At 45.9% G+C, this 25,496-nt stretch overlaps 1 protein-coding gene across 4 annotated transcripts in view; it reads left to right on the forward strand.

The window, feature by feature from the left end:
• The first annotated feature begins 9,300 nt into the window (after positions 1-9,300).
• The window catches only part of USP12 (ubiquitin specific peptidase 12), a 105,445-nt gene continuing 89,249 nt past the window's right edge, over positions 9,301-25,496 (forward strand). The window contains exon 1 of one of the 4 annotated variants that reach the window (XM_089304299.1): positions 9,301-9,675. In XM_089304299.1, coding sequence (XP_089160425.1) covers positions 9,628-9,675 — 48 coding nt within the window. In that variant the 5' untranslated portion in view covers positions 9,301-9,627. The remainder of the gene's footprint in view (positions 9,676-25,496) is intronic. The other 3 variants (XM_089304300.1, XR_016213368.1, XM_051834124.3) reach the window with 3 other exon arrangements.

Genomic DNA, 25,496 nt, shown 5'->3' on the forward strand with positions numbered 1-25,496 from the left:
TTTATTGTCCATTTCCTATTCACAGGAATGATCAACAACAGAATCCTTAAAATGAGGAACTCCTAGCTGCCCACCCCAGCAGCAGCAGCGAGGAGAAGCAGCTCTGGGCTTGAGCTGTAGAGAGATGTGCCTTTCCCTGTTACCTGGAAGACCTATTTACATTTTTTGGTAACATCTGTCATTTGTATGTCCTCAAACTGTATGCTAGAAAGCAGATATACCTACTCCTATAGGTATTATCATTTTTTAAAAAATGATTTTCAGTACATACGACACCTAACAGAATTGACAAGAGGGAATTGGGAAAGGCTAAAGCAAACTTCTCTTTAAAAAAAAAAAATCCCAGAAAAGGTTAAGATGGAGAGGTGCTTAGGAGAAGGGCCCTTCCTTTGTTGGGGAAAAGTCAGTTACAGGATTTCTCATGGACAAGTGAGGCACATGTGATCATGTGATGATCATGTGACTCTAGGACCTGTGACAGACTGATGATCATCCACCTCTTTTCTGTTGGATCTCAAGAAACATGAGGACAGAAAGAAATTTCTGGATTCACTTCTCTTCTCCTTACTTCTCACTTTCCCCATAACTTCTTCATTTTGACAGTGAAGGAAAAATAACCTGTGGCTAGCCCTCTTAGAGCAGGCAAATAAATGCTCGCCCTTTAGTCCATGTGTAGAGACTGGTGTCAGAGTCTGAGCCGACAGAGAAGGGGGCGGGTGAGAGAGAGAGAGAGGTCTTCCATCTGCTGGTTCACTCCCCCCAGATGTCAGCAAGGGCCAGGGCTGGGCCAGGCTGAAGCCAGGAGCCTGGAACCCCATCTCGGTCTCCCACGTGGGTAGCAGGGGCATTAGCAGGGAACTCGTCTGAGATGCTGGCATCACAGGCCATACCTTAATCCACTGCAACACAGGACCCATACAACATTATCTTTGAAACAAGAAGAAAATTGAGGCTGTGGCGGTGCAGCAGGTTAAACCACTGCCTATAAAGCGGGCGTCACATATGGGTACCAGTTCACATCCTGCTGCTCCACTTCCAATCCCAGCTCTCTGCTAATGCACCTGGGAAAGCAGTATAGGATGGCCCAAATGTTTTATTTGGGAGACCTGGAAGAAGCTCCAGACTCCTGGCTGCAGATGGGCCCCGTTCCAGCCATTGTGGCCATATGGGGAGTGAACCAGTGGATGGAAAACCTCTCTCTCTGTCTCTCTCTGTTTTGACTCTATCTTTTTAATAAATAAATGTGTAATTTGTGCCCTAGTAATTTTAAATATTGTTACATAAATTGTCTTTTAACTTTTAAAAATAATTTAATTTTTGCAATGCATTCACAGTTCGAAACTCATATAAAAGTATAAAAAGGGACAAAGTAAAAATTCTCTTCCATTTTATCCCCCAGTTCACCCACTGCTACTTCCTTGATTCAAGGAAACCACCTTGTTCCTATTGATAAGAGTTTCATTATGCTAAATATATTCTGGAATTTTTGCTTTTATGTAACATTACTATGGTTAGCTGTTTTAATAGGGTATTTTCTTACGAAAAGAAGAAGTGGGCTCCTTACCTGTTTCTCTCTCAGCTGGGGCTGCGGCTTGAGCATTTCAGGAAACTCCCGAGGTGACACACGGCTGCTCACAAAATGCCCTTAGTAAGCTGCGAGATGGCCAAGGGGCAAAGAGGTCCTATGGGTGCTAAGATGCAAATCTACATGTGAAAGTGACAGCAAAAAAGCTTTTACATATGGTTCATCTCTGCAAAAGCACACAGAAAAACCAGTCTGAAAAATCTGAGAAGTTAGGTGGGTGGGACTGGGCAGGCAGACACTGCCTCTTCACAGACAAAAACGCTGAGTGTGCAATAAGGTGCTAGAATCCAGGGGAGTTGTGCTGGTTGTTTTTGGTTGTTATTGTTGTTTCCTTTTCCTTTTCTTAAGAACTTTCTCATTCAAGCTGAACAAAGGCTGGGGAGAAAAGGGGGACTACAACCTGACAGTCTGAAGCAGGCAAGCAGTGTGTTCATGCTGGGGGAGCCTTCAACTTCACTATGTTCATTACAGAAGATTCAGGAAACTCTGCTGAGTATCAGAATTATTTCTTTTTTTATTTAAAGCTTTATTTATTTATTTGAAAGGCAGAGTGACAGAGGGGGAGAGAGATCTTCCATCTACTGGTTCACTCCCCAAATACCCACATTAGTCAAGGCTAGACCAGGTCAAAGTCAGGAGCCCAGAACTCCATCTGGCTCTCCCACATGAGGGGCAGGAGCCCCAAGTACCTGTGCCATCTTCTACTGCTTTCCCAGGTGTATTAGCAGGGAGCTAGATTGGAAGTGGAGCAGCTGGGACTCGAACTTGTGCACTGGTATGAGGTGATGAAGTTGCAGGTGGCAGCTTAACCCACTGTGCCACAATACCAACTTCAGAATTATTTTATTTTTATATACTCTAGAGTTGGACATCATTCTAGAGTTGGAGTTAGGTGTTTGTGTTTATCAGTTTTAGTTCATTCAGTTACAAATGTTTATTGAGCACTGCTCTTTTGTAGGCATTGAGAACAGAGCTAACAAATGGAAAAGCTCCCAGTGTCCATGAACTTATTCCAAGAAGAGTGTACCAGATGTCAGGCGAGGTTTACTTGAGAAGGTGGCACATGAGTAGAGGTCTGAACTACTATGCTAAGAGCATTCCAGGAAGAAGGAATGGCCAGTGCCAAGAAGCTTATTGGTATTTGAGGAACAAGACAGAAGAATACAGTGGATGAGGGGAGATGGGTATGGGATGAAGCTGGAAAGATAGGAAGAGAAGGAAAAGAGGGAAGAAGAGAAAGAAAAGGTGCAGGAGGAGGAGAGAGAAGAAGGAGAAGGACGGGGTAGGGGGGAAGAAATGTGGTAGCACATATATAGACTTCTATATATATATATTTATTTATTACTTATTTAGACAGAGAGACGGAAACAGAGACAGAGAGCTCTATCCCTTGGTTCACTCCCCAAATGTCTACAACAGGTGGGACTGGGCCAGTCCAAAGCTGGGAGTTGGAAATTAACCCAGGTCTTCTACATAGTATTGCAGGGACCCAACTATTTGAGCCATCACTGCTGCCTCCCAGTGTCTGCATTGGTGTGAAGCTGGAATCAGGGGCATAGGTGGGACTTGAACCCAGGCACTCTGACAGAGGACATGGGCATCTTAACCACTAGGCAAAATGCTCATCTCTGGTAGCATTTTTGATCCCATAAACAACCACTGACTTTCTCTGAGCTCTTGTAATACTATAAATCATAAAGTTGGAACTTGTCTAATTTACAGTTGTTAGTGTACACATCTTCTCCAACTATATGGAAAACTATAAAAGGCAGGCTATTGTTCCTTAAGTGTCTACCACAAACACAAGTCAGAGGTACTTAGACACATTTCACTAAATATCTGGAATCCAGATATACATAGTTGAGCAATGTAATGACTAGAAAGGATCATACTTGCGTCCAAGGTGTCAGTGTGTTCTATGCTTTGTGGCTCTGTGTGTGTGTGTTTGCAGAAGAAAAGAGTGGCTGATGAAAGCATTTGAAAAAGTATCCACTTCTCAAGGTAAGCTCAGCCAGTTCTGAACTTGTTCTAAGCAGCTGAAGTGATTGCATTATCCTCACTAGCATCTTGTTTGTCTCCTCTGTCTGAGCCTGCTCACTGGGGTGCTGAGTACCAAATAAAATGTCCTGGTTTATATCTGTGCTCATCAGGAGACAAAGTTTTCTTCCCAGTGATAAACCCACTGGTTTGATGGTTCCTCAAAATGTTCTGCTATGTTTAGTCTCAGTGAATTGCAAGACTGGGATTTCAGATTGGTACTATGAGGAACAAGAAACAGGTTGAAAATTTTTATGTATTTATTTTCATTTTGTTTAAAAAGCAGAGAGTCAGAGAGATACAGAGACAGAGAGAGATCTTCCATTGATGATTCACTTTCCAAATGCTTGCTGGAGCTCATTCAGGCCAAAGCCAGAAGCCTGGCACTCAATCATGGGTCTTCAGTGTGGGTGGCAGGGACCCAAGTGCCTGAGCCATCAGCTGCTGCCTCTTAGGGTATACATAAGCAAGAAGCTAGAATCAAAAGTGGAGTTGGGGCTTGAACCCAGGTACTCTGATGTGGAATGGAGACATCCCAAGAGGAGGTGTCTTAACTGCCATACAAGTACCCACCCCAAGGAACAGGTTTTTAAGATATACACATTCCACTTCTTATTATAGCAGAGATCCTAGAGACCATGGCCTTGGCTGGTGACCCCATGGGCTGGATTGTCCCCTTGATGTTCTATACTTATCTCTACAAACTCCCTGCAACAGCCTCAGACGCAACCCACGTTCCTAGAGCTGTTCTCTAGCACAGCTTTCCATGTGCTGGGAGCCCGTGGGCCTGCCCCAGCACCACACCCCCACCCTTCTCATCCTGATCTTCCAGACTGCAAAGCTGTCCTCAGCTTGTCCCTTCTGCAGGCAGAGCTGTGCCCACTGTCCTCAGGGCCGGTAGCACTTGGTTCTTCAGGCTCTCTGCTCATTTTCCATAAAAATCTTCTGTTCATGCCAATGGACTGTGTCCTTTCTGAAAACACAGATTTCCTTATTCATCTGTAGCTGATCAACAGACATCTGTCTGAATGAATGAACTCACAATTCAGTTTTATAAAGAGAACAGAGTTGTATCTTTGGCCTTCTTTTAAGCCTGTATTTAAATGACAACATTTTATTTATTTATTTTTATCTACTTGAAAGGCAGATCAAAAGAGAGAGAGAATGTGTGTGTGAGAGACAGAGAGACACAAGGAGAAAAGGATCTTCCATCTGCTGATTCACTCTCTAAATGTCCACAGCAGCCAGGGTTGGGTCAGGCTGAAGCCAGGAGCCAGGAGCTCCAGCCATGTTTCTCTGAGTCATCATCCGCTGCTTGCCAGGATGTGTCAGCAAGAAGCTAGATAAAAAGCAGAGTAGCTGGGACATGAACTGGCACTCTGATATGGTGTCCCAAGCAGCAGCTTAGCCCCTTGAATCCTAGCATATGTCCCAAAATTTTAGACCTACTGGCTGCACGCCATCCTGCCCAGCATATGTCAGGCAAGTGTTCATTGTGCAGATGACTCGACTCTACTCTTCTGAACTGGAAGTCAGCCTTGAAAAGTAAGTCACTGAGTTGTTGACTGAAAGCATTAGAAAATCATTGTTTTGATTGACATTCACTGCTGGGTGGCTGGATGATATTAATACCACCAAGCAGATTCATTCAACTGGGAAGAGGCAGGGTGGTGGGTAAGCCTTTCACTCAGCAGTTAAGATGCTGCTGGGTGCGGGGGGAGGCTTAGGCACAGTAGCTTAAGTTGCTGCTCAGGACACCCACTTCCCCCTATCGGAGTGCATGGTTTGAATCCTGGCTACTCCATGCCTGATCCAGCTTCCTGCTAATGTGCATCCTGGATAGCCCCCGATGTTGGCTCAATTACTTGAGTCCCAGCCATCCAAACATCAGGGACCTGGATGGAGTTCTAGGATCCTGGCTTTGGCCTGGCCCAGCCATGCTGTTGTGGGCATTTGAGGAGTGAACCGGTAGTTGGAAGATCTGTATCTCAAGTGAACTGAAAATAAATAAAAGTTAGAAAGGAAAACTAAGGCAGGGTGGTGAAGAAGAGAAACCATGGATTTGAGAGTCAGAGTGTCTGGGTGTGGATTTGGCCCTGCACCTGCTGGTCAGCCATGGTGAATGCTGTGTTTTCTGCTGTGCAAAACACAAAACGATCCATCTCTAAAGTCATATTGCAAGGGTCACATTAGGATATGCATCTAAAGTACCAATTAGGTGGCTGGCACATAGCAGTGGCTCATTAAATCTGAGAGGGCAGACTGGCAGTCCTCTTGGGCTGTATTTGTCCAACCTGTCTTTGAAAATGTGGACATTGAATGCCCATTTGAATCTACACTTTGTGTTGAGTGCCAGGCAATCTCTTAAACAGATCTCTATGTTCTATTCTAGTAACATAATTATGTCATCCTTATCTTCTAGATGAGGGAAATGAGAGAAGGAACATCTATTGGAGTTTATTTTGGACCTAAAACCTACATGCAAATCCCAAAGGCTCAGGGCCTCTTAACTCATTTGCCAGAATAAAAATGAGGTACTTAAAAAAATTATTTCATAGGCAGAGTGACAGAGGGAGAGGAAGAGGGAAAAAGGAAAGGAAAAGGGAGAGGGAGAGGGAGAGAGAAAGAAAAAGAGAGAAAAAGAGAAAGAGAAAGAGTGATCTCTCATATGCTGGTTCACTTCCCAAATGGCTGCTACAGTCAGGGCTGGGCCAGGCCAAAGCCAGGAACCCGGAACTCATGGCATTGCAAGTGGTGGCCCAACCTGCTGCGTGACAACATTGGCTCCCCAAATGAGGTACCTTTACAAAAGCTAATACACGGCCAGCATTGTGATATAGTGGGTTAAGTTGCCACCTGTGATGCTGGCGTCCCATATGAGTGCAAGTTTGAGTCCCAGCTGCTCTCCTTCCAATCCATCTCTCTGCTAATGTGCCTGGGAAGGTAGCAGATGATGGCCCAAGTATCTGGGCCCCTACCATCTATGTTTTAGACATGGATTGGGTTCTGGGCTTCTGGTGTTGGCCTGGCCCAGCAATAGCCATTGCTGATCATTTGGGAAGTAAACCAATGGATGGAAGACCTCTTTTTCTCCATTTCTCCTCTGTCTCTGTAACTCTGTTTACTCAAATAAATAAGAATAACTCTTTTGAAAAAAGAAAAGCTGGGATAGCAGAGTAGGCAAAGTATGGTTTCTGGATCTAGTTCCAAAGATTTCTTCATCTAGAAAGTGGGGGTAATCATACCACTACTTCAGTGGCTGGAAAAAGTGTTTATACATAGATTAGTCCTTGATATCTGTAAACATGGATGTCTCACCCCTACCCTCTTTCCCCTCCTCACCATTTCCTTTCCCTCACCTCGCAAACAAATCTTCACTGTTTAATATGAGCTGGTGCAAACATACACACGTCTTCAGGGAGAAGGGAGACATATGTGAAGTGACCCATGGAAAACTGGAGACAGGATGAATAACAAACAATGAAGTAGCTTGTGAGGAACTGGGTGGGGGGTGCAGGGTTGTGTAAAGTACTTGGATGAAAGCATTTTAAAACACTGTGCTGGGGCCTGTGCTGTGGCGTAGCAGTTAGAGCCACTGCCTGCAGTGCCAGCATCCCATATGGGCGCTGGTTTGAATCCCAGCTGCTCCACGTCTGGTCCAGCTCTCTGCTATGGCCTAGGAAAGCAGTGGAGGATGGCCCAAATCCTTGGGCCCCTGCACTATCTTGGGAGACCTAGAGGTGGCTCCTGGCTCCTGGCTTCAGATTGGCCCAGCTCTGGCTATTGCAGCCATCTGGGGAGTGAACCAGTGAATGGAAGCCCTCTCTCTCTCTCTGCCTCTAACTCTGCTTTTCAATTAAATAAATAAATCTTAAAAAGAAAGAAAGAAAGGCAGAGTTACAGAGACAGAGATCTTCTATCCATTGGTTCACTTCCCAAATGCCACAATGGCCAGAGCTGGCTTGATCTGAAGCCAGGATCCAGGAGCTTCTTCCAGGTCTCCCATGTGGGTGCACGGGCCCAAGCATGTGGGCCATCTTCTGTTGTTTTCCTAGGCACATTAGCAGGGAGCTGGATTGGAAGTAGGAGTAGCTAGGACTCCAACTGGCACCCATATGGGATGCCAGAGCCACAGGCGGTGGCTCTACCCACTATGCCCAGTGCCAGGCCCAGTTGTTTCAGTTTTACAAAGAGCTTTCTTGTGCCTAGCAAAAGTTGACTTTGTGTACAGTTGACTCTTGGGGGTTCTTCTGAATACGTAAGTTACAGAATATACCCAGATAGCTTCAGGACCCAAGCAAGGAAATGAGCTGGGGCTGAAGCTCGTCTATTTGGTCAGCACAGTGCTTTTTGTTTGAGCAGATAAGCCATTGCGAGGCTCTGCAGTTAGGAACCATGACATTCATTGGGAATTCAGCTGTCTCCTACATGGCGTCCAGGGGCTGGGAGATGCTGGGAGGGGTAGAGGACTTGCCTCTTGGCTTCCCTCCCTAGGCTTGACATGAATGCACAGAGGTGAAAACACGGCCTTAGCCACTAACCCGGCATCAAGGGCAGGAGGGAGAGTGCCTAGCCTCGCAGAAGGCAGGCACGGGAGAACGAGGCTGGCTACCTTGGCACGCGGCTGCACCCACTCGGCATTTCTTCACTCCCAAGCAAGCTTATAACAGAATCACTATGGAAACAGCATTCACGTAGCAGAAATCCATTCTTCATCCAAACGTAGCTCGCTTTGTTTTGGTGTTCGAAGGCTTTGAATCTATACCTAATTTTAGAGGTCGGCCTGAATTCGGGCCTTTAGCCCTGCTGAAATGCTGGAACCCCAGAAAAGCACCCCGTCACTAGTTCAGCTGTCAAACAATCACATCCAAAGCTACCCGACCCACCTGAAGTCCTTTCTTAAATAAAAGAAAACAAAACTGAGCTGCCAGACACGAAGAGCAGGGTGCATGTACGAATTTTTAGAAAAGTAGCATAAAAAAGGAGCTATCATCCCACTAACTAACCCTGCTTAAGTATGAATCTCTGACATTTTGCTGGGCTCACTTTCCTTGTTCCCGTGACACCATCATCACTGTCGGGCTGAGACCCTCTCCACTTCGCAGCTCAATTTGCCGATCATTAGAAACATTCTAAATTTACAGCGACAGGTTGACAAGCAGGCAGGCAGGTAGGGCTCGCTCCCTTCCCCTCCCCCACTACTTACCCTTCCTTTTAATTCAAACATACTGTGTTTATTGCCTCGCTTTTAAGTAGCTAGCCTTTTTGTAAGCTACAGCGTTTGCACCCAAATTCTGAACAAAGAAACAAACCTAGCGCTTGAGACTAGCCCCGGGATAGCTTCACTGTACAAGAGCAGCTTTTCTCTCTCTCCACACACAATTTTCCGAATCCTGCTCCAGGATTCGCCCAGCGGCAGCCGCCGCGGCTCCACCCGGTTCAGCGCCCGCAGCCCGGGCTCTGCGGCCCTCAGGCTCTAGGACCGCGCGGGACGCGGGCAGGAGGCGCGCCCGCCCTGGGCTCCGCCCCCGGCCGCGCGCCGGGAGGGGCTGGGCCCGAGTCCCCGGGCTCGCGCTCCGGCGCCGGGGCCGCGCGCGGGGCGGTCCGAGCGCGAGCGGGGCGGTGCCGCGGGGCCGCGCAGCTGCCGGGCATTAGGGCCTCGGCGGAGCCCGCTCCCCAGCGCACTGGGCGGGGTGTGCGGCGGCAGGCTTCGCGGGCAGGCGCGGGCCCCGAGGCAGCGGCTGCGCCCTGCGCCGGGGCGGAGCCGGGGGCGGGCGGGCGGCCGGCAGGCGGGGGCTGGGGCCCGAGGCAGGGAGTGCCTGAGCGCCGGCGGCGACGACGGCAGCGGCGGCCCAGCAGGCTCGGTGCGTGGGTCTGCGGCGGCTCGGGGGTCCGCCCGCGGGCTGCGGTGCGAGCGGGCGGCCCGGCTTCCCTCCTCCCCCGCCCGCCGCCGCCGCCGCTGCTGCCGCCGCCGCTGTGATTGGGTAGAAGATGGCGCTGGGCGGATGGAAATCCTAATGACAGTCTCCAAATTCGCCTCCATCTGTACCATGGTAGGTGCGGCGCGGGCGGCCCGGGACTCCTCGGACGGGCGGACGGCCCTGCTCGCCGTCCCTCAGCTCCGCTGGCGGGGGCCTGGCGCGGGGGCGGGCGGCCCGGGCGGGGGCGGTTGGACGGCGCGCGGGCGGGGAGCGCGGGCGATTAGCGGCCCCCGCGGCCGAGGAGGCGCCCCGCGGGCCGGGCTGCGAGGGGCGATCGCCGTGCTGGACGTGGCCAGGGGGCTGGGGGCGGCCACCGGCCTTGGCGAGCCCGGGCCGCCCTGCTCCGGTCTCTGCTGGGCGCAGCCGGCCTGTGGGAGCGCGGCGGCGGGCTGGGGGTCGCAGGGGCAGGGCCGCGGGGCCGCGCCGTCTCCGTTTCCGTGTGGCCGGGCGTCGGCGGCGGGGGCGGGGGTCTGCGGGCAGGAAGGAAGGGTCTCGGCCGGCCGGGCTGGGCAGGCTCGCTGCTGCCCAGGCGAGGACGGAAGTCAAGTGTAGGTTTGCTTCTGGTGGCTGTGGCCAGGCAGAAGTGCGACCCCGTGCCAGGGGCGCCGTGAGTGTGAGTGTAGGTGGAAACTTTAAGTAAGTGGCGTGGCCGTTCTCTGCGTTTTCTGCTCGCCCAGAGGAACCCCGTTTCCAGCGTGTGTCCAGGTGTCAGGCTTGGCCCCGGCATCCACTTTAATCTCGGAAAAGCAGCTTTCCTCTCATTTGCTCACTTTAATCCCCCAGGCGCATCTGTGTGCAGCGGCCAGCGTCCCGTTGCGGGGCTGACTGCAAGGGCGGTGGTATTTGTTTCATTAGGGCCTTTTGAACAGACTTCAAGGGAGAAGTGCGGATGCGCCTTCGGAGTCTCCAGTTAAGCTTTCTGAGTGCATGTAGAACTTGGTGTTTCTGTGCCTGGCCCGAAGGACCACATTTTTCCACATGATGGGGCAACTTCCTTTCATTAGCTCCTTAAGAGCTTATATGTCGGGATCGTAATTTATGAGTCATCGCCCAAAAAAGTTATTCTTTCCTACGTGAGCCTGGTGGTTATGGTACTGAAGACTTGTGAAGTCTTTTGTTCCTGGTCTCACGAGCTCTTTTTCACGCGTCGCAATTCCTAAGAGATCCCGGGGCAGCCTTGCACCTAATGTCTCCCTACTTTGAGCAGTTAGGTCGCAGAGATGCTTGTAAGAGGCAGTTTCTCTCCTGGGTGTTGAGGAATAATTTCAAAATATGGCCGAAATCAGGTGGGCTTAAAATCTACCCTGGACAAGGAAGAAGTCATGTGGAAGAATGAGTCATTGAAGAATCCCTTTCCCCAAACGGGTGTTTGTTCTTTCTCACGATTTACATTTGAGGAACGCATTGGTGAAGGGACTCTATTAAAATGATTTCCAAGGTTGGTGTGAGCTCGTTATTTGTAGACACGCCAGTTATTATCTGTCGATTTCAAAGTGAATGTGATAATTAAGTCTTTGACAGTGATAATTTTGCCAAATGGCTGAGTGTGCACCTCGTGGGGTCATAGTTCATTGTCAAAGGCTAGGGTTTCAGGATTGGGTGATCCTCTTTACTGTTCATTCATGTGCTAAAAACTGTGCTGAGTGCTGGGGATCCCATAGTTTCTGCTTTCATGGTGTTTACCTTCTAGTCGAGGGAGGCAGACACTATTCAAGTCTCTCTGTCTCTGTGTGTGTGTGTGTGTGTGTGTGTATTTGCTGAAGTCACATCAGGAAAACGAGGCACAGAGCTTTGCAAGGTCATACATTATGTCAGTGGCATTCTGATCTGAAGAATGTCAGACTGTGAGGCTCTTTCTAGGGTTTCCACCCAGTACATTAATTGCAGATTGGTGCACTTATTGTTGGCAAAATGTCCATGCCTGGCCAAGTGAGGCTGTTCCAAAGGTGCTATTAAAATTGGGTGTGTCTTTATTCATATTTGAATAAATTCTAATGGCCTCCCAAATAGTACTGAATTTCTGGAAGTAGGTTATAAGTTATTCTTTAAATGCAGCTGTCAAGCATCTTGTGAGAATTACAAAACTGAAAATCCAGAACAGCGAAGTTACTTATCTCTATGCTGTTTTTGCCAGACTGGGAACACCCTACCGTGTCCTTGTGTGGCAAGTGTGTACCTGTCTCTGTTACACAGGTAGCCTTCCTTGAATAACCCTGCCCCTGTCCAAAACCACCCCTCCCCATTCCTCATCATAGAAATTCACAGAGTTTTTGTAATCTCAGTAGCATTTACCATACTGTCTTGTAGAGTTTCCTCATCTCTTGTTAGGTTGGGAGGGCTTTCAGGAGAAGGACTATAATTTATTTATGCTGTTTTATCAGGAGCACTAACTTTTGCAAAGAAAAAAGTTTCTCTAAGTCCTCCATTTTCCCTCGTATTTCTAAGAAGTGAGTTTGGTTAAGGGGTGATGAGATATTGTGTGTGTAGTGGCTTAAGCAGAAGTTGCTTCTCAGAATCAGCAGCTGTAAAAGCATTTAGGATTGGTTGAAATTTTATTCTATAAATCCTGAAGTTTATATAATTATCTCATTTGCCAAAGTATGGTTCCCAGGAAAGTGTCTAATGTTTTGATTGGGTTAAGTAACTATGTTAAAAAAAATTTCTTCTGATATGTCTTATTTTAGATCACTATTGTTTTGCTTACGTGTGAAAATTAGTAAAAATTGGTGTTTCTTAAGTTAATATTATAGTCTGACCCCAGTGAGTGATTGCCTTCAGATTGCAGTGAATAAATTTGTGACGGTATCTCTGGAAATGCTTCTTTTTGTATGTGAAATAATACATTTTCAGTATCACATGGTGTTGGTTTTGCCTTTCAAGTGGCTTCAGACTTCAGGGCCTGCCCCAGAATAGCTACTTAATATTCACTATAATCAGTAATTGTGAAATAATGGGAAAAGTGGCAGAATTCTTCCTCAGTGGGCTGTGGTTTGGAACTGAGGTGGAAGTTGGAGAGCAGCATTTGGGGTTAGTCCTGCTGGTCGGGCATGGCTGTGGGCAGAGGCAGGTGCTTCTTACTGTTTCTTGCCAGCTGGCCTGTGTCTGGTGGGAGACATGGTGAGGAAGACCTTGTTGTGGAGGGGGATTGGAAGCTGAAGTGGCTGTTGCAGGGGGAGGGTGGAGAAGCATGCCCACCCTGAATCACAAGGGTGTGAGCTGGATCCCTAAAAACCTGCTATTAATGAGGCCAAGGACACAAGTTAGGTGCTGCATGAGTCTGACAGGGTATCCTTTGAAAGCTGGGGCTGGCACAGTGCCCCGACTTGGGAAACCTTATGCTGCCACTGCCTGAGTCTCACTGGGGTCCAGAGAAGAGGATGTGTGGTTAGTGTAACTTACCATTATTCTAGAAGAGGAGGGGGAAGCTCGGTAGGGGCTCGGGGAAATAGTCTCTTCTTGTAGTCAGAATATTATGTTAAGTAATAAAGTTCCTTTTCCTTCTCAAGAAATAGATTAAATGTGATTCTTTTAATAAGCATTTCATTTGCTTTTGTATTTTCTGAGTAAAACAGTGCTTCTATGATAGGAACATGTGAATTGTTATTTGTTTACTTTCCTATTTTTTTCTGCTTTTACTGTAAATGTTAATAATTTGAGATGGAGGAAAACCTCAAAAATAAGGAGTTTTTTTTTTTACTCATATGATTGGTTGAAGGACTGTTAGTGACCAGAGAACATTCAGAAGAAGTACAACTTTTATTTAAATCTGCTGATCTTCTGAATTCGGCCAAAATTTATTTTGTACATTAAAAAAAGAGGCATTCTCATGATGGAAAATAGAGAAACTCTAAGACAGCTGGAAGAAAATCAACATTTACCCCTAGTGTATTTACTTTGATTAAAAAGAAAAACCATAATTGAGCTTACTCCTGAGAAACAATTTTGCATTGTTTCTCCCTAAATGTTTATCATGGAGTGGGCGTTGTGGTGCCTTGGGTAAAGCTGCTTCTGGGAACACCCATATTTGCTTCCCATCCAGCTCCCTGCTAAGGCGCATCCTGAGAAGCTGCAGATGATGGCTCAAATACTTGGGTCCCAGCCACGCATGTGAGAGACCTGGATGTAGTTCAAGGCTTCAGGCTTCAACTGACTGGGCTTTTGCTGACCTGGTCCTAGCTGGTGCAGGGTTTTGGGGAGTGAACTAGAGGATGGAAGCTCTCTCTGTGTCACTCTGCCTTTCAAATAAATAAATAGATATTAAGTAAAAAAAAAAAAATGTGAGTTTAAAAATTAGCTCAGTTTCAGGATAGGCATGGAGAGTTTAATATTTTAAGCTGATTTTTTTTTAAAGATTGATTTATTTATTTGAAAGTCAGAGTTACACAGAAAAGGAGAGGCAGAGAGAAAGGTCTTCCATCTGCTGGTTCACTCCCCAGTTGGTGGCATTGGCTGGAGCTGGGCTGATCCAAAGCCAGGAGCCAGAAGCTTCTGGGTCTCCCACATGGGTGCAGAAGCCCAAGGACTTGGGCCATCTCCTACTGCTTTCCCAGGCCATAGCAGAGAGTTGGATCAGAAGTGGAGCAGCTGGGACTTGAACCGGTGTCCATATGGGATGCTGGCACTGGAGGCAGTGGCTTTACCTGCTAAGCCACAGCACCAGCCCTTTAAGTTGATTTATTTAGAGAAATATTAGTAAGGCACAGTGATAGGTTACTAACAAGATCATTGACAAGTTATGCACTTAATGAGTTTTTAAAATAATGTTACTTTTTAAAAAAGGATTTGTTTGAGAGAGAGGGAGAACGAGAGAGAAAAGACAGCACTTCTTTTTGCTGGTTCATTCTCCAAATGCCCATAACAGCTGTGGCTGGGTCAAGTTGAGCCAGGAGCTTGGAATTCCATATGGGTCTTCCATGTAGGTGGCAAAAACCCAGGCACTTGGGTCATCTTCTGCTGCCTTCCTGTGTGCGTTAGCAAGGAGCTGAATTGGAAGCTGAGCAGCCAGGACTGAAACTGGCACTCCAATATGGGATGCTTGTATTGCAGATGGCAGCTTAACTTGCTGCGCCACAGTGCGGCCCCACATTTAATGATTATGAGAGGGGATTTTATAGGAGATGGTGGGTTTATTTTAACTTTAGGCATTTGTTTATCCAAGTAAAGATAAGACTATTGAGATCTGAAACAATGTACTTAAAAATCTAGTTTAAAATCACACGTTCAGTTTTGTGAAGTGTGTATTTGTATTTTGGTTCTATTTTATGTCGGATGATTTTGTTTACTTTCTGGGGACTTTCTCGTCCCACTCTGGCTAATCTTTTTATAACAGATCTCAAAGCATGTTAATTATCTACCCTACTACTCTGTTGACGAATTCCAGCCAAACTTTATCACAAACTATCTTGTTGTCTTACATGATTCTAGTTTTTTGGCCAGGTTCCCAAAGATTGAGTCTACCTCCTATTTTGTCACTTTCCAAGTTCCTTTCTTCTTGTCTTTAAACCACATTTATTCTAGTGCTCTTGAAATTTTACTGTCTTGGGAAAGAGCATTTTGTATACTGTGTACAGTTTCCTTGCAGAAACCTTAATTTTTCCAATTTAAATAGTCTAATTTTAATTTCTTAAAAAGTAGCCTTATTCCAGAAACTCAAGATAGCATTTTATGATGTATCATCCAGTTAAATTCTGGTGCATATTTTAACGTTTGGATGTGTGTATATATGGGAAAAACTTTTTTTTTTGACAGGCAGAGTGGATAGTGTGAGAGAGAGAGAGATGGAGAGAAAGGTCTTCCTTTTGCCGTTGGTTCACCCTCCAATGGTTGCTGCGGCCGGCGCATCGCACTGATCAGGAGCCAGGAGCCAGGTGCTTCTCCTGGTCTCCCATGCGGGTGCAGGGCCAAGCACTTGGGCCATCCTCCACTATACTCCCGGGCCTTAGCAGAGAGCTGGCCTGGAAGAGGGGCAACTGGGACAGAATCCGGCGCCCTGACCTGGACTAGAACCTGGTGTGCCGGCGCCGCTAGGCGGAGGATTAGCCTATTGAGCCATGGCGCCGGCCTTAAAACTTTCTGAGTGGATTTCACATCTGTGAAATAACTAGATTAGATGAGACAGTCTTGAGTAAATGTTCCTAATTTGTTTCTTTGTAAATAAAAAATTGAGTATTCCCTGATCCTTTGAGATTTTATGAATGCTTATTGATGTCATTGTCTTCATTTTTGGAGCTTTCATATTTTAGATAATATAGATAACATGGAATTAAACTATTAATTTATGTCTGGTTTGCTGGTTTCTTTTTAAAAAATCATAGATTTTTTGGAGAATTAACAATCTACAGCAAACATTTTTCTTACTTTAAAAGCATTTACTGGAGATTAGTGATAATATTATTTTAGTCACTAAGAGCCTAATCCTCATAGCTATTCACTTATTTTTGATAACTTTTTCTTTGCCAATACCATTAAAATGATTCAGTTTCTTTTTTCAGGGTTCCACATTTATTTTCCTAGCTGAAAGTATGAACTTAGACAAACTGCTTTGTGCCATGGTTTCCTTATTTGTAGAATGGGTATTAAAGTAACATCTAGTTCACAGGACTCACAGTGGTGATCCCTGTGTCCTGTTGGCTGTTACTTTGAAGGGATTTGCCTCCTTCCGCATGGAAAGAAGTACTCACTGTAACTGCTGATCTGTAGCCAGAATTGAAATTTGTTTTGTGAAATCAGTTATGTCAGTTCATGTCATCATGGGAATATTAGTTGGGAGCTGACTAGAGTGCCTGTGCTGTTCCATATTGGAGTGTCTGGCTTTCACACTTACCTCTGGCTGCTGACTCCTGCTTCCTGAGCTCCTGTCATCCGTATTAGAGACCTGGATTGAGTTCTGAGCTCCTGTCTGTCACTGGCATTTGGGGACTAAATCATGGATGGGAGCTCTTTGTCTCTCAAATAATTTTTTTTAAAAAACACATAAGTGTATTAGTAGTATATGCTTCTGAGAAAGCACTACTTTATTTTGAAATTGAAGATTCAATTACAATATTAAAGCTGAAAGTGGATTTATTTCTTCTTTAGTAGTTTGCAAAAGAATTTTATTCATTTTGGGAACAAAAATAACTGATTTAACTTGTAATGTTCTCAGGTGTGTTTTAGAGGTTTAGATAGATTGGGACTATTTTAGGGAAAAAAAATCTTTGTTTCATACTAAAGCACTACATTGGCTTTTTGTCATCCTTAGAACAAGATGTATGTATTAAAATCAGCTTCAAGCCTTATTCCCTTTCAGATTTTCCTATTGTTTACTGAGGCCAGTTATTTTGCCCCTTTTGCTGGAATAGTGTATCTCTTCTTGGCTGACAGTGCACTTACCACTCCTGTTCTTCGAGATGTTGTCCAAAATGTACTCTTACCCCATCTAATGGGCGGGAAGAGGACCATTAAATATCTTCACAGTACTCTTTTTTTAAAAAAATGAATGAATTAACTTGAGAGAGAAATGGAGGAAGAGAGAAGGAGACACAGACGTGACACAGAGGCAGGAACTCCCATCTGCTGGTTCACTCCCCATATGCTTGTAATGACTGGAGCTGGGCTGGGGCTGGGCTGGCCTGACAGGGACTCAGGTGCTTGAGCCATCACTGCTCCCTCCCAGGATCTGCATCAACATGAAGCTGGGGAGCTGGGAATTGAATCCAGGTACTCCAGTGTGGGGTGTGGTGGTCTTAACCGCTAGACTGAACAACCTCCCTCCATAGTCCTTCAGTCTTAGCAGAAATGTGTACCTGCCTCCTGTTAGGAAGAGTTATGGGTTGCTGAACTGAAAACTCTGAGAGAGCTGGTACTGTTCACAAAAATATATACACTATAGACACACACACACACACATATTTCTATAAGATTTGATTATTGACTGTGTCCTGCAAAGCAGTTGTATTAGAAGTGTGTGAGCATGTTGCTCTACATAACTGATTTGTTTTTGGGGGAAAAAGCTTTGCGTCTTTGCCTTCACAAATTCCTGAAGGAGACGCGTGTGATGGCATGGAGTATATTTATCTTGGAGCTCCGCTGCATGAGGCGCTCACAGGCCTGTGCTGTTCTGTTCCTTCTCCGTAAGAAAGACGTGTGTTGTTTCTGAAAAGCGGTGTCGTGTCTGGAGTGATGTGTAAGCTTGCAGCAATCCACGTGTCTAAAGCTGCCTGCCTGCCCATAATTTATTTCCAGCTTAAAACAAGAAATGGATGTTTGTTGTAGTGATAAAGGGCTTCTTGGGGGCAGGAACGAGCCATGGGTTTCTGCTGGGAAAGGGTGCTTTAATTCCCAGGGTCTTTTAGTAGAGGTAGACTAGTGTTGCCTGTGATTGTATTTTAGTGCCTTTGATCTTAGTGACCTGATAAGCTTCAGCCTGATAGTGATGTGAGTCTTTTCATGGGTGGCAAGGAAAGATTTTTTTTTTTTTAAAGCTAAGAGTAGAGAAGGAAAGGCATATAAAACAGAGGTGTGCCATGAAGATTTTTGAAAATTATTAATATAAGTAAAGGTAAGCAGATGTGAAAGAGAAAGTTGTCATTTCTGAGGGAGAAGAGGCCATTAGGAAAAAGCTTTGGAGACGAGACTGGAACTTTGCAAAATGAGCGGTCATTTCTTGTGTGGTACTTTTAGGTTGTGTGGGTGGTTTGGCATGGAAGGAGTCTGGTGAGAAAAGAGGCTGCAGAGTAGGAAGGGGGGGTAGATAGAAGCACCAAGACAGTCTACCCACTGACTCATTAAAATAATCTTTAAGGCATGGTTTTAGCCTGAGGAAATGCAAATACAGAGGAAAGTTGCGGGCATTTAAGAAACAATGGAATTGATAAAAATATCTTGGTAAGTTTAATTACCTTGATAGTTAAAAATTTACTTTATATTTTTTAAAAAATAAAAGATACTAACAAGATGGGTAAGGTAGAAGAGTTACTCAGTGGGTAGTTAGAACTTATTAAGGGTCTCAGTTTTGTTTAGGAGTCAGTGGAGCAGTTACTGTTAGAAAATTTAAAATTACATATGCATGTTAAAAAATAAGGAAAATATACACTCACATGAGAATGAGTTGCCTGGCTTCCAAACAAGCAGAAATTTAAACCATATTATTCAGACTCTGAGGGCCAGAAAATAGGAAAGACAAGGTGTGAAGAAAAAGAATGATAACCAGAAGAGCAAAATCAGGTGGAAGATACAAGGTTTTGGGGACCAGTGCTGTGGCGGAGCTGCTAAAGCCAGTGCCTGCAGTGCCGGCATTCCATATGGACGCCGGTTGGAGAACCGGCTGTTTCACTTCCGATCTAGCTCTCTGCTGTGGCCTGAGAAAGCAGTAGAGGATGGCCAGTGTGCTTGGGTCCCTGCACCTGCATGGGAGACCTAGAAGAAGCTCCTGGTTCCTATCTTTGGATCGGCCCAGCTCCAGTCGTTGCAGCCATTTGGGGAGTGAACCAGTGGATAGAAGATCCCTTTGCCTTTGTAACTCTGCCTTTCATCATTGATCATAATAAATCAAAATAGATTAGATTTACCTTTATGTTAAAGAAGTTGATTATACAAAAAGCAAAATATCACTGAACAAGAAATCTACTTAAAACAAAAGGACAGCCTGAGTAGCAGTAACACAGTAATGTTGCCACACTAAAGGAAACTAGCAATATTTAGATTTCTTTCTGAGCTATTTATTTTTTTAAGGATTTATTTTATTTATTTGAAAGGCAGAGTTAGAGAGAGAGGAAGAGCCAGGAAGAGAGAAAGGTCTTTCATCTGTTGGTTCACTCCCCAAATGACTGCAATGGTCAGAGCTGAGCTGATCCAAAGCCAGAAGCCAGGAGCTTCTTCCGGGTCTCCCAGGTGGGTGCAGGGGTCCGAGGCGTGGGCCATCTTCTGCTGCTTTCCTAGGCCACAGCAGAGAGCTGGATTGGAAGTGGAGCAGCTGGGACTTGCCCATATGGGATGCTGGTTCTGCAGCAGGGGCTTAACCTTCTACGCCATAGCACTAGCCCATCTGAGCAATTTTAAAAGCAGTCGTAATTCCTTGGTTCTTTTCTTTTGTACAAGTCAGATAGTCTTTCTCATGTCTGTCATTTTGAAAGTTCATTCAGAGTTAGGAAGCCTTTGGTAGCATAGCCTCACTTTCACAAAGTGAGGAAACTCCTCTACTAGGGAGGGGTCCAGGTTTCTTTCTTAACTCATAGAGCCCTGGGAGATCTACAGGCCAGCATGTCAGGAGTTTAGCAATTTTTGTCCCTAACCTGTGTGTGTTGGGGGAGGGTTTTGAGTCTCAACTGCTTGCTGGTTTGCAGTGGGGTGGGCCACTTACCTGTTTTTTACTGTGAAAAGGAGTCTTTCAGCCGAAAGCACCATCTTCCAGTAATTTGCTAAGATGCCGACCATGAAAGAGCAGTGGGGGAGGCACCGATATAAGTGTTCCCCAGGCCTTTTAGAAAGCATGGTGTTGTTCCTCTGACCACCGACATGCATGTCTACAACAGTCAAGGGAATGGGTACTGTTTGAAAAGGAATGCCCCATAAATGTTACCATGGCAAAACTGGAAAGAGTCCACAGTGTGACCCAGCAGGCTGTTGGCATTGTTCTAAACAAACAAGTTAAGGGCAAGATTTTTGCCAAGAGAATTAATGTGTGTGTTGAGCTGGGAGAGCTCCTGTGAAGTGTGAAGGAACATGATCAGGGCAAGAAGGAGGCCAAAGAGAGAGGTCCCTGGGTTCAAGGGAAGCTCCAGCCTGCCCCACTCAGAGATGCCCACGTTGTCAGGACCAGCAGATAGGAGCCCAAGCTGCTGGAACCCATTCCCTGTGACGTCCTGGCATAGAAGTGAACAAAAAATACAAGACCTCTGGTCTGTTAAAAAAAAACAGTGAAATGGAATACTAATTTCCCATTCCATCCAGCGAGCTGATCAATGTGAGAGCCCTCTGTACTAGAAATACACGTTGAAATCATTCCCCTGCCATCCTGTCTTCCTTAGGAAAGGATGCAGGGTGTGTTTAGATTCTGGGGGCTTTAGGGGTTCCTTTTTTTTTTTTTTTTTTTTATTTTTGACAGGCAGAGTGGACAGTGAGAGAGAGAGACAGAGAGAAAGGTCTTCCTTTGCCGTTGGTTCACCCTCCAATGGCCGCCGCGGCCGGCGCGCTGCGGCCGGCGCACCGCGCTGATCCGATGGCAGGAGCCAGGAGCCAGGTGCTTTTCCTGGTCTCCCATGGGGTGCAGGGCCCAAGCACCTGGGCCATCCTCCACTGCACTCCCTGGCCACAGCAGAGGGCTGGCCTGGAAGAAGGGCAACCGGGACAGAATCCGGCGCCCCGACCGGGACTAGAACCTGGTGTGCCGGCGCCGCTAGGCGGAGGATTAGCCTAGTGAGCCGCGGCGCCGGCCAGGGGTTCCTTTGATAAGTTGTCATTTCAGAGTCTGAAGAAGAGTATTTTAATGATTTGGGTTTTAGGATGCTAAGGTAATCGATGCAGTGAAGTTTTAGATTGCCTTTTTAAAGAGATCTTTTTTTTTTTTTTACTATGTTGGGAGTTTATGGTTGATAGAGCCGTTGCTTTTTAAAAATTTTTAATAAGGCATGTGAGCCGATTTGACATACAATTCTTTGCCAGATTGGTTGTGCTGTGAGGCAGTAGTTAACCTCTCAGGTCAGCAAACTCTGTAACATTCTCTTCTAGTGCTGATATCTTTAAAGCTCTATAACTATAGTGTATTTTGTCCCTGGCATGTATTGGTCTAACTGGGCTTTTCAGGGATCCCTGATAAGAGGGCTTTTGTGATTCTTTTACATTAGATAGAACCTATCTGGGCACAAATAAACTTAGCAGTGAAGTCTGAAGGGCAAGGAGATCATAAAAGTCAAAGGCTTCTGTTGTGTTTATATTTGGCCAGTCCATAGAGGAGCATCTGTTATGTTTTGTATGTGATTATTTTAGTCTAAAGAGCCAGTCGTTACACCCTCTTTTGGGAGGGGGGGAATGTGAACAGTTCATTACTTGTTGAAAGTATAGTTTTTCCTTTGCTACTGCGGTAGGGAGTCCTAGAGGTGTGAGGAGTGAGGAACAGGAGGAAGGGCATTGTCTCTGCTGGTGGTGACCTTCGGAGGGCCTCCAGAGGGGAAGCTTTGGTTGTTCCAGAAGCACACGAGGTGTTCACTGCTTATTATTTGGCAGGCTCCTGTCTGTGATGCCACTAATGGCTTCACACCAATGTGGTCAGCCTTGGGATTAATTTTGGAACATCTAAGACTGAAAACTTGATACATCTGCCCAACAGTACCAAGAATAATTGTGCCTTAATTTTGCTAAGCAAATTTATTCCATTAATTGTGTTGTCTTTTCTTGTACACGTTTTTGAAAAAGACTGTTTATTTTGTTTAATGTACCAGTTTCCTTTGTTTTCATTGAATTTGTTAAATGGAGGAAGCAGGGGCTGGTGCTGTGGCTTAGTAGGCTAAGCCTCTACCTGCAGTGCTGGCATCCCATATGGGTGCTGGTTTGTGTCCTGGCTGCTCCTTTTCCTATTCAACTCTCTGCTTACGGCCTTGGAAAGCAGTGGAAGATGGCCCAAATGTTTGGGCCCTTGTCACCCATGTGGGAAACTCGGTAGAAGCTCCTGGTTCCTGCTATCAGATCTGCCCGGCTCCAACCATTGCAGCCATTTGGGGAGTGAACCAACAGACCTTTCTTTCTGTCTCTCCCTCCCTCTCTGTATCTCTGCCTCTCAAATAAACAATCAAAATCTTAAACAGTGACTTGACTTGGTCAGCTTTGTAAATGAAAGCAGAAAGGAAGCAGCTGTCAACTTTGGTGTTTTTTTTTTTTTTTTTTCCTATAACAGTTTGCCTTTCATCTGAGGACCATGCTTGTATATTTACATCCTTGTCTTGTTAGAGGACATTATAGATTGCTCTCTTTAACTAAAAAGATCCTAGTGAAGCTGTCCCTTTTTTCTTCTCTATGTAATGTATTTTATATTTTCATTGTTCCCCTCCCAGCTTTATTAAGTTATAATTGACAAATACAATTGGATATATTTTTGCTCTTTAAAGAAGTCACGGCTGCCTTTGCTCAGGTTACTGCTTCTCCCAAGCATTCTGTGGTCCTTGCTGTTTCTTTGCTTCCTTCTGTCTTTAGAGTCTCTCTTCTGGATATAGACTTTTTTCCCCCCCTAGATTTACTTATTTTTTAAAAAGATTTATGTATTTATTTGAGAGGTAAAGGTCTTTCTTCCCTTGGTTCACTCCCCAAATGGCCGCAATGGCTAGAGCTGCGCCAATCCGAAGCCAGGAGTCAGGAGCCAGGAGTTTCTTGTGGGTCTCCCACGCTGGTGCAGGGGTCCAAGGACTTGGGCCATCTTCGTTGTCGTCGTCTTTTTCTTTTTCTTTTTTTTTTTTAAAGAATTATTTTAGTTATTTGAGTTACAGAGAGAGGTAGAGCCAGAGAGAGAAAGAGGTCTTCCATTCTGCTGGTTCACACCCTAAATGACCGCAATGGGTAGAGCTGAGCTGATCAGGAGCCAGGAGCTTCTTCCAGGTGTCCCATGTGGGTGCAGGTGCCCAAGAACTTGGGCCATCTTCTGCTGCTTTCCCAGGCCATAGCAGAGAGTTGGATGGAAGTGGAGCAGCCGGGACTCGAACCAGCGCCCATATGGGATGTCGGCACTGCAGGTGGCGGCTTTACTCCTGATGTCACAGCACCGCCTCATCCCCGATAGTGAGAGAGAGACAGAGAGAAAGGTCTTCCTTTTGCTGTTGGTTCACCCTCCAATGGCTGCCACGGCTGGCGCGCTGTGGCCGGCGCACTGCACTGATCCAAAGGCAGGAGCCAGGTGCTTCTCCTGGTCTCCCATGCGGGTGCAGGACCCAAGCACTTGGGCCATCCTCCACTGCCTTCCCGGGCCACAGCAGAGAGCTGGCCTGGAAGAGGGGCAACCGGGAAAGAATCCAGCGCCCCGACCGGGACTAGAACCCGGTGTGCCGGCGCCGCTAGATGGAGGATTAGCCTATTGAGCCGCGGCGCCGGCCAGAATGTTTTAATAATCTATACCCAAATAACAGGCTAAAGTTTAAAAATAAAGGTGAACCTTTTCCATACTTAAACATAACGTTGTGATAGTACAGGCAAATGAGCACAAGAAATTCTGATGAAAATTATTGCTTTTGAATTATAAACTACGTCTCACATATTCACTAATACTAGACAAAGCGGTTTTATTTTCTACTTTTTCATATATTCCATTTTGAAATAATATACTTACTACTTTATGTTTATTTTAATGTTTCTTTTCATCTACTTGAAAGAGAGGGATCTTCATCTTTTGGTGCTAGGTCATACTGAAGCCAGTGGCCAGGAATTCGATCTGGGTGTTCAAAGTGGGTTTCAGGACCCTAAGTACTTGAACTGTCATGTACTGCCTCTTAGTGTATTAGCTGGAAGCTGGATGGCAGATGGAATAGCTGGCCTTGACTGGGCCCTCCACATGGGATGTGGGCATCCCACACAGTGCTTAAGCTGTTTCCACAGAGCCCACCCCCATTACTAATGTTGAAAAGGAACTTCATATATATTTTTTTTTTTTTACAGGTAGAGTGGACAGTGAGAGAGAAAGAGAGACAGAGAGAAAGGTCTTCTTTTCTGTTGGTTCACCCCCACAATGGCCGCTGTGGCTGGTGCACCGCTCCGATCCGAAGCCAAGAGCCAGGTGCTTCTCCTGGTCTCCCATGCAGGGCCCAAGCACTTGGGCCATCCTCCATTGCACTTCCGGGCCACAGCAGAGAGCTGGACTGGAAGAGAGGCAACCGGGACAGAATCCGGTGCCCCGACCGGGACTAGAACTTGGTGTGCTGGTGCTGCAGACGGAGGATTAGCCTATTGAGCCGCGGCGCCGGCCAGAACTTCAGATTCTTAAATATATGAGTGCTTAGGTGAACTAATTAGATAATAGATTTTATGGATATTAGGGTACATTTATTTTTGTTTGTAATTAAAAAATTGTGTCCATTTCTGATTGAGGCTGTAACATATTGTCACAATTCGAACAATACAACTTTATTGTTGTATTGTTCTGCAGGCCAGGAGTTCAAAATGGGTCCTCAGCCAGACTGAGGTCTTGGCAAGACTGCCTTTCATTCGGAGGCCCCTGTGGAGGGTCTGTATTCTCCCATGAGAGGTGGCCCTTGTTACTTGCTCCTGAGCACATTTTCATCTTTGTAGCTAGTTGTGACTGCTTGTCTTCCTTGTCACATCTCTGACATGGACTCTGCCTCCCTCTCTCACTTGCAAGGACCCTGTGATTACACTGGACCCACCTGGATAACCCTCACGTCGAAGTCATTTTAGTAACCTTGACTCTTCTGCAGCCTCCATTCGCCCTTGCAATGGAACATACTTTCCAGTTCTGGGGACTGGGATACGGACATTCTGGGAGGCTGTTTATCTCCTTTTACAATGTATGTGTCTTTTTTAGCTTCAAAAATAAACCCACTTATATTAGATGTGGAGAAATTGATCCCTGATAGGATTCATGCATTTTGGGCTGTGGTGAAGTGTTAGATTTGTAGCATGCACCACTTGCACTAAGCAGATGTTAAGAGGTGGTTGTTTTGGCTATCAGAATACCAAAATGGGAATTAAAAAAAAAAAGATTATTTGAAAGAGAGAGATCTTCCATCCACTGATTCACTGCACAGATGGACATAGAAGACAGCGCTATGCCAGGCCAGCTGGGAGTTTCTTCCAAGCCTCCACATGAGTGTAAGGGCCTAAACACCTGGGCTGCCATCTGCTGCTTTCCCCAGGCTGTTAACAAGGAGCTAGATTGGAAGTGGAACAGCCTGATGTGAACTGGCACCTATCCATACCAG

This window comes from Oryctolagus cuniculus, chromosome 9 (genome assembly GCF_051225735.1).
Source record: "Oryctolagus cuniculus isolate XC-2025 breed Fujian yellow rabbit chromosome 9, ASM5122573v1, whole genome shotgun sequence".
Classification (NCBI taxonomy): domain Eukaryota; kingdom Metazoa; phylum Chordata; class Mammalia; order Lagomorpha; family Leporidae; genus Oryctolagus; species Oryctolagus cuniculus.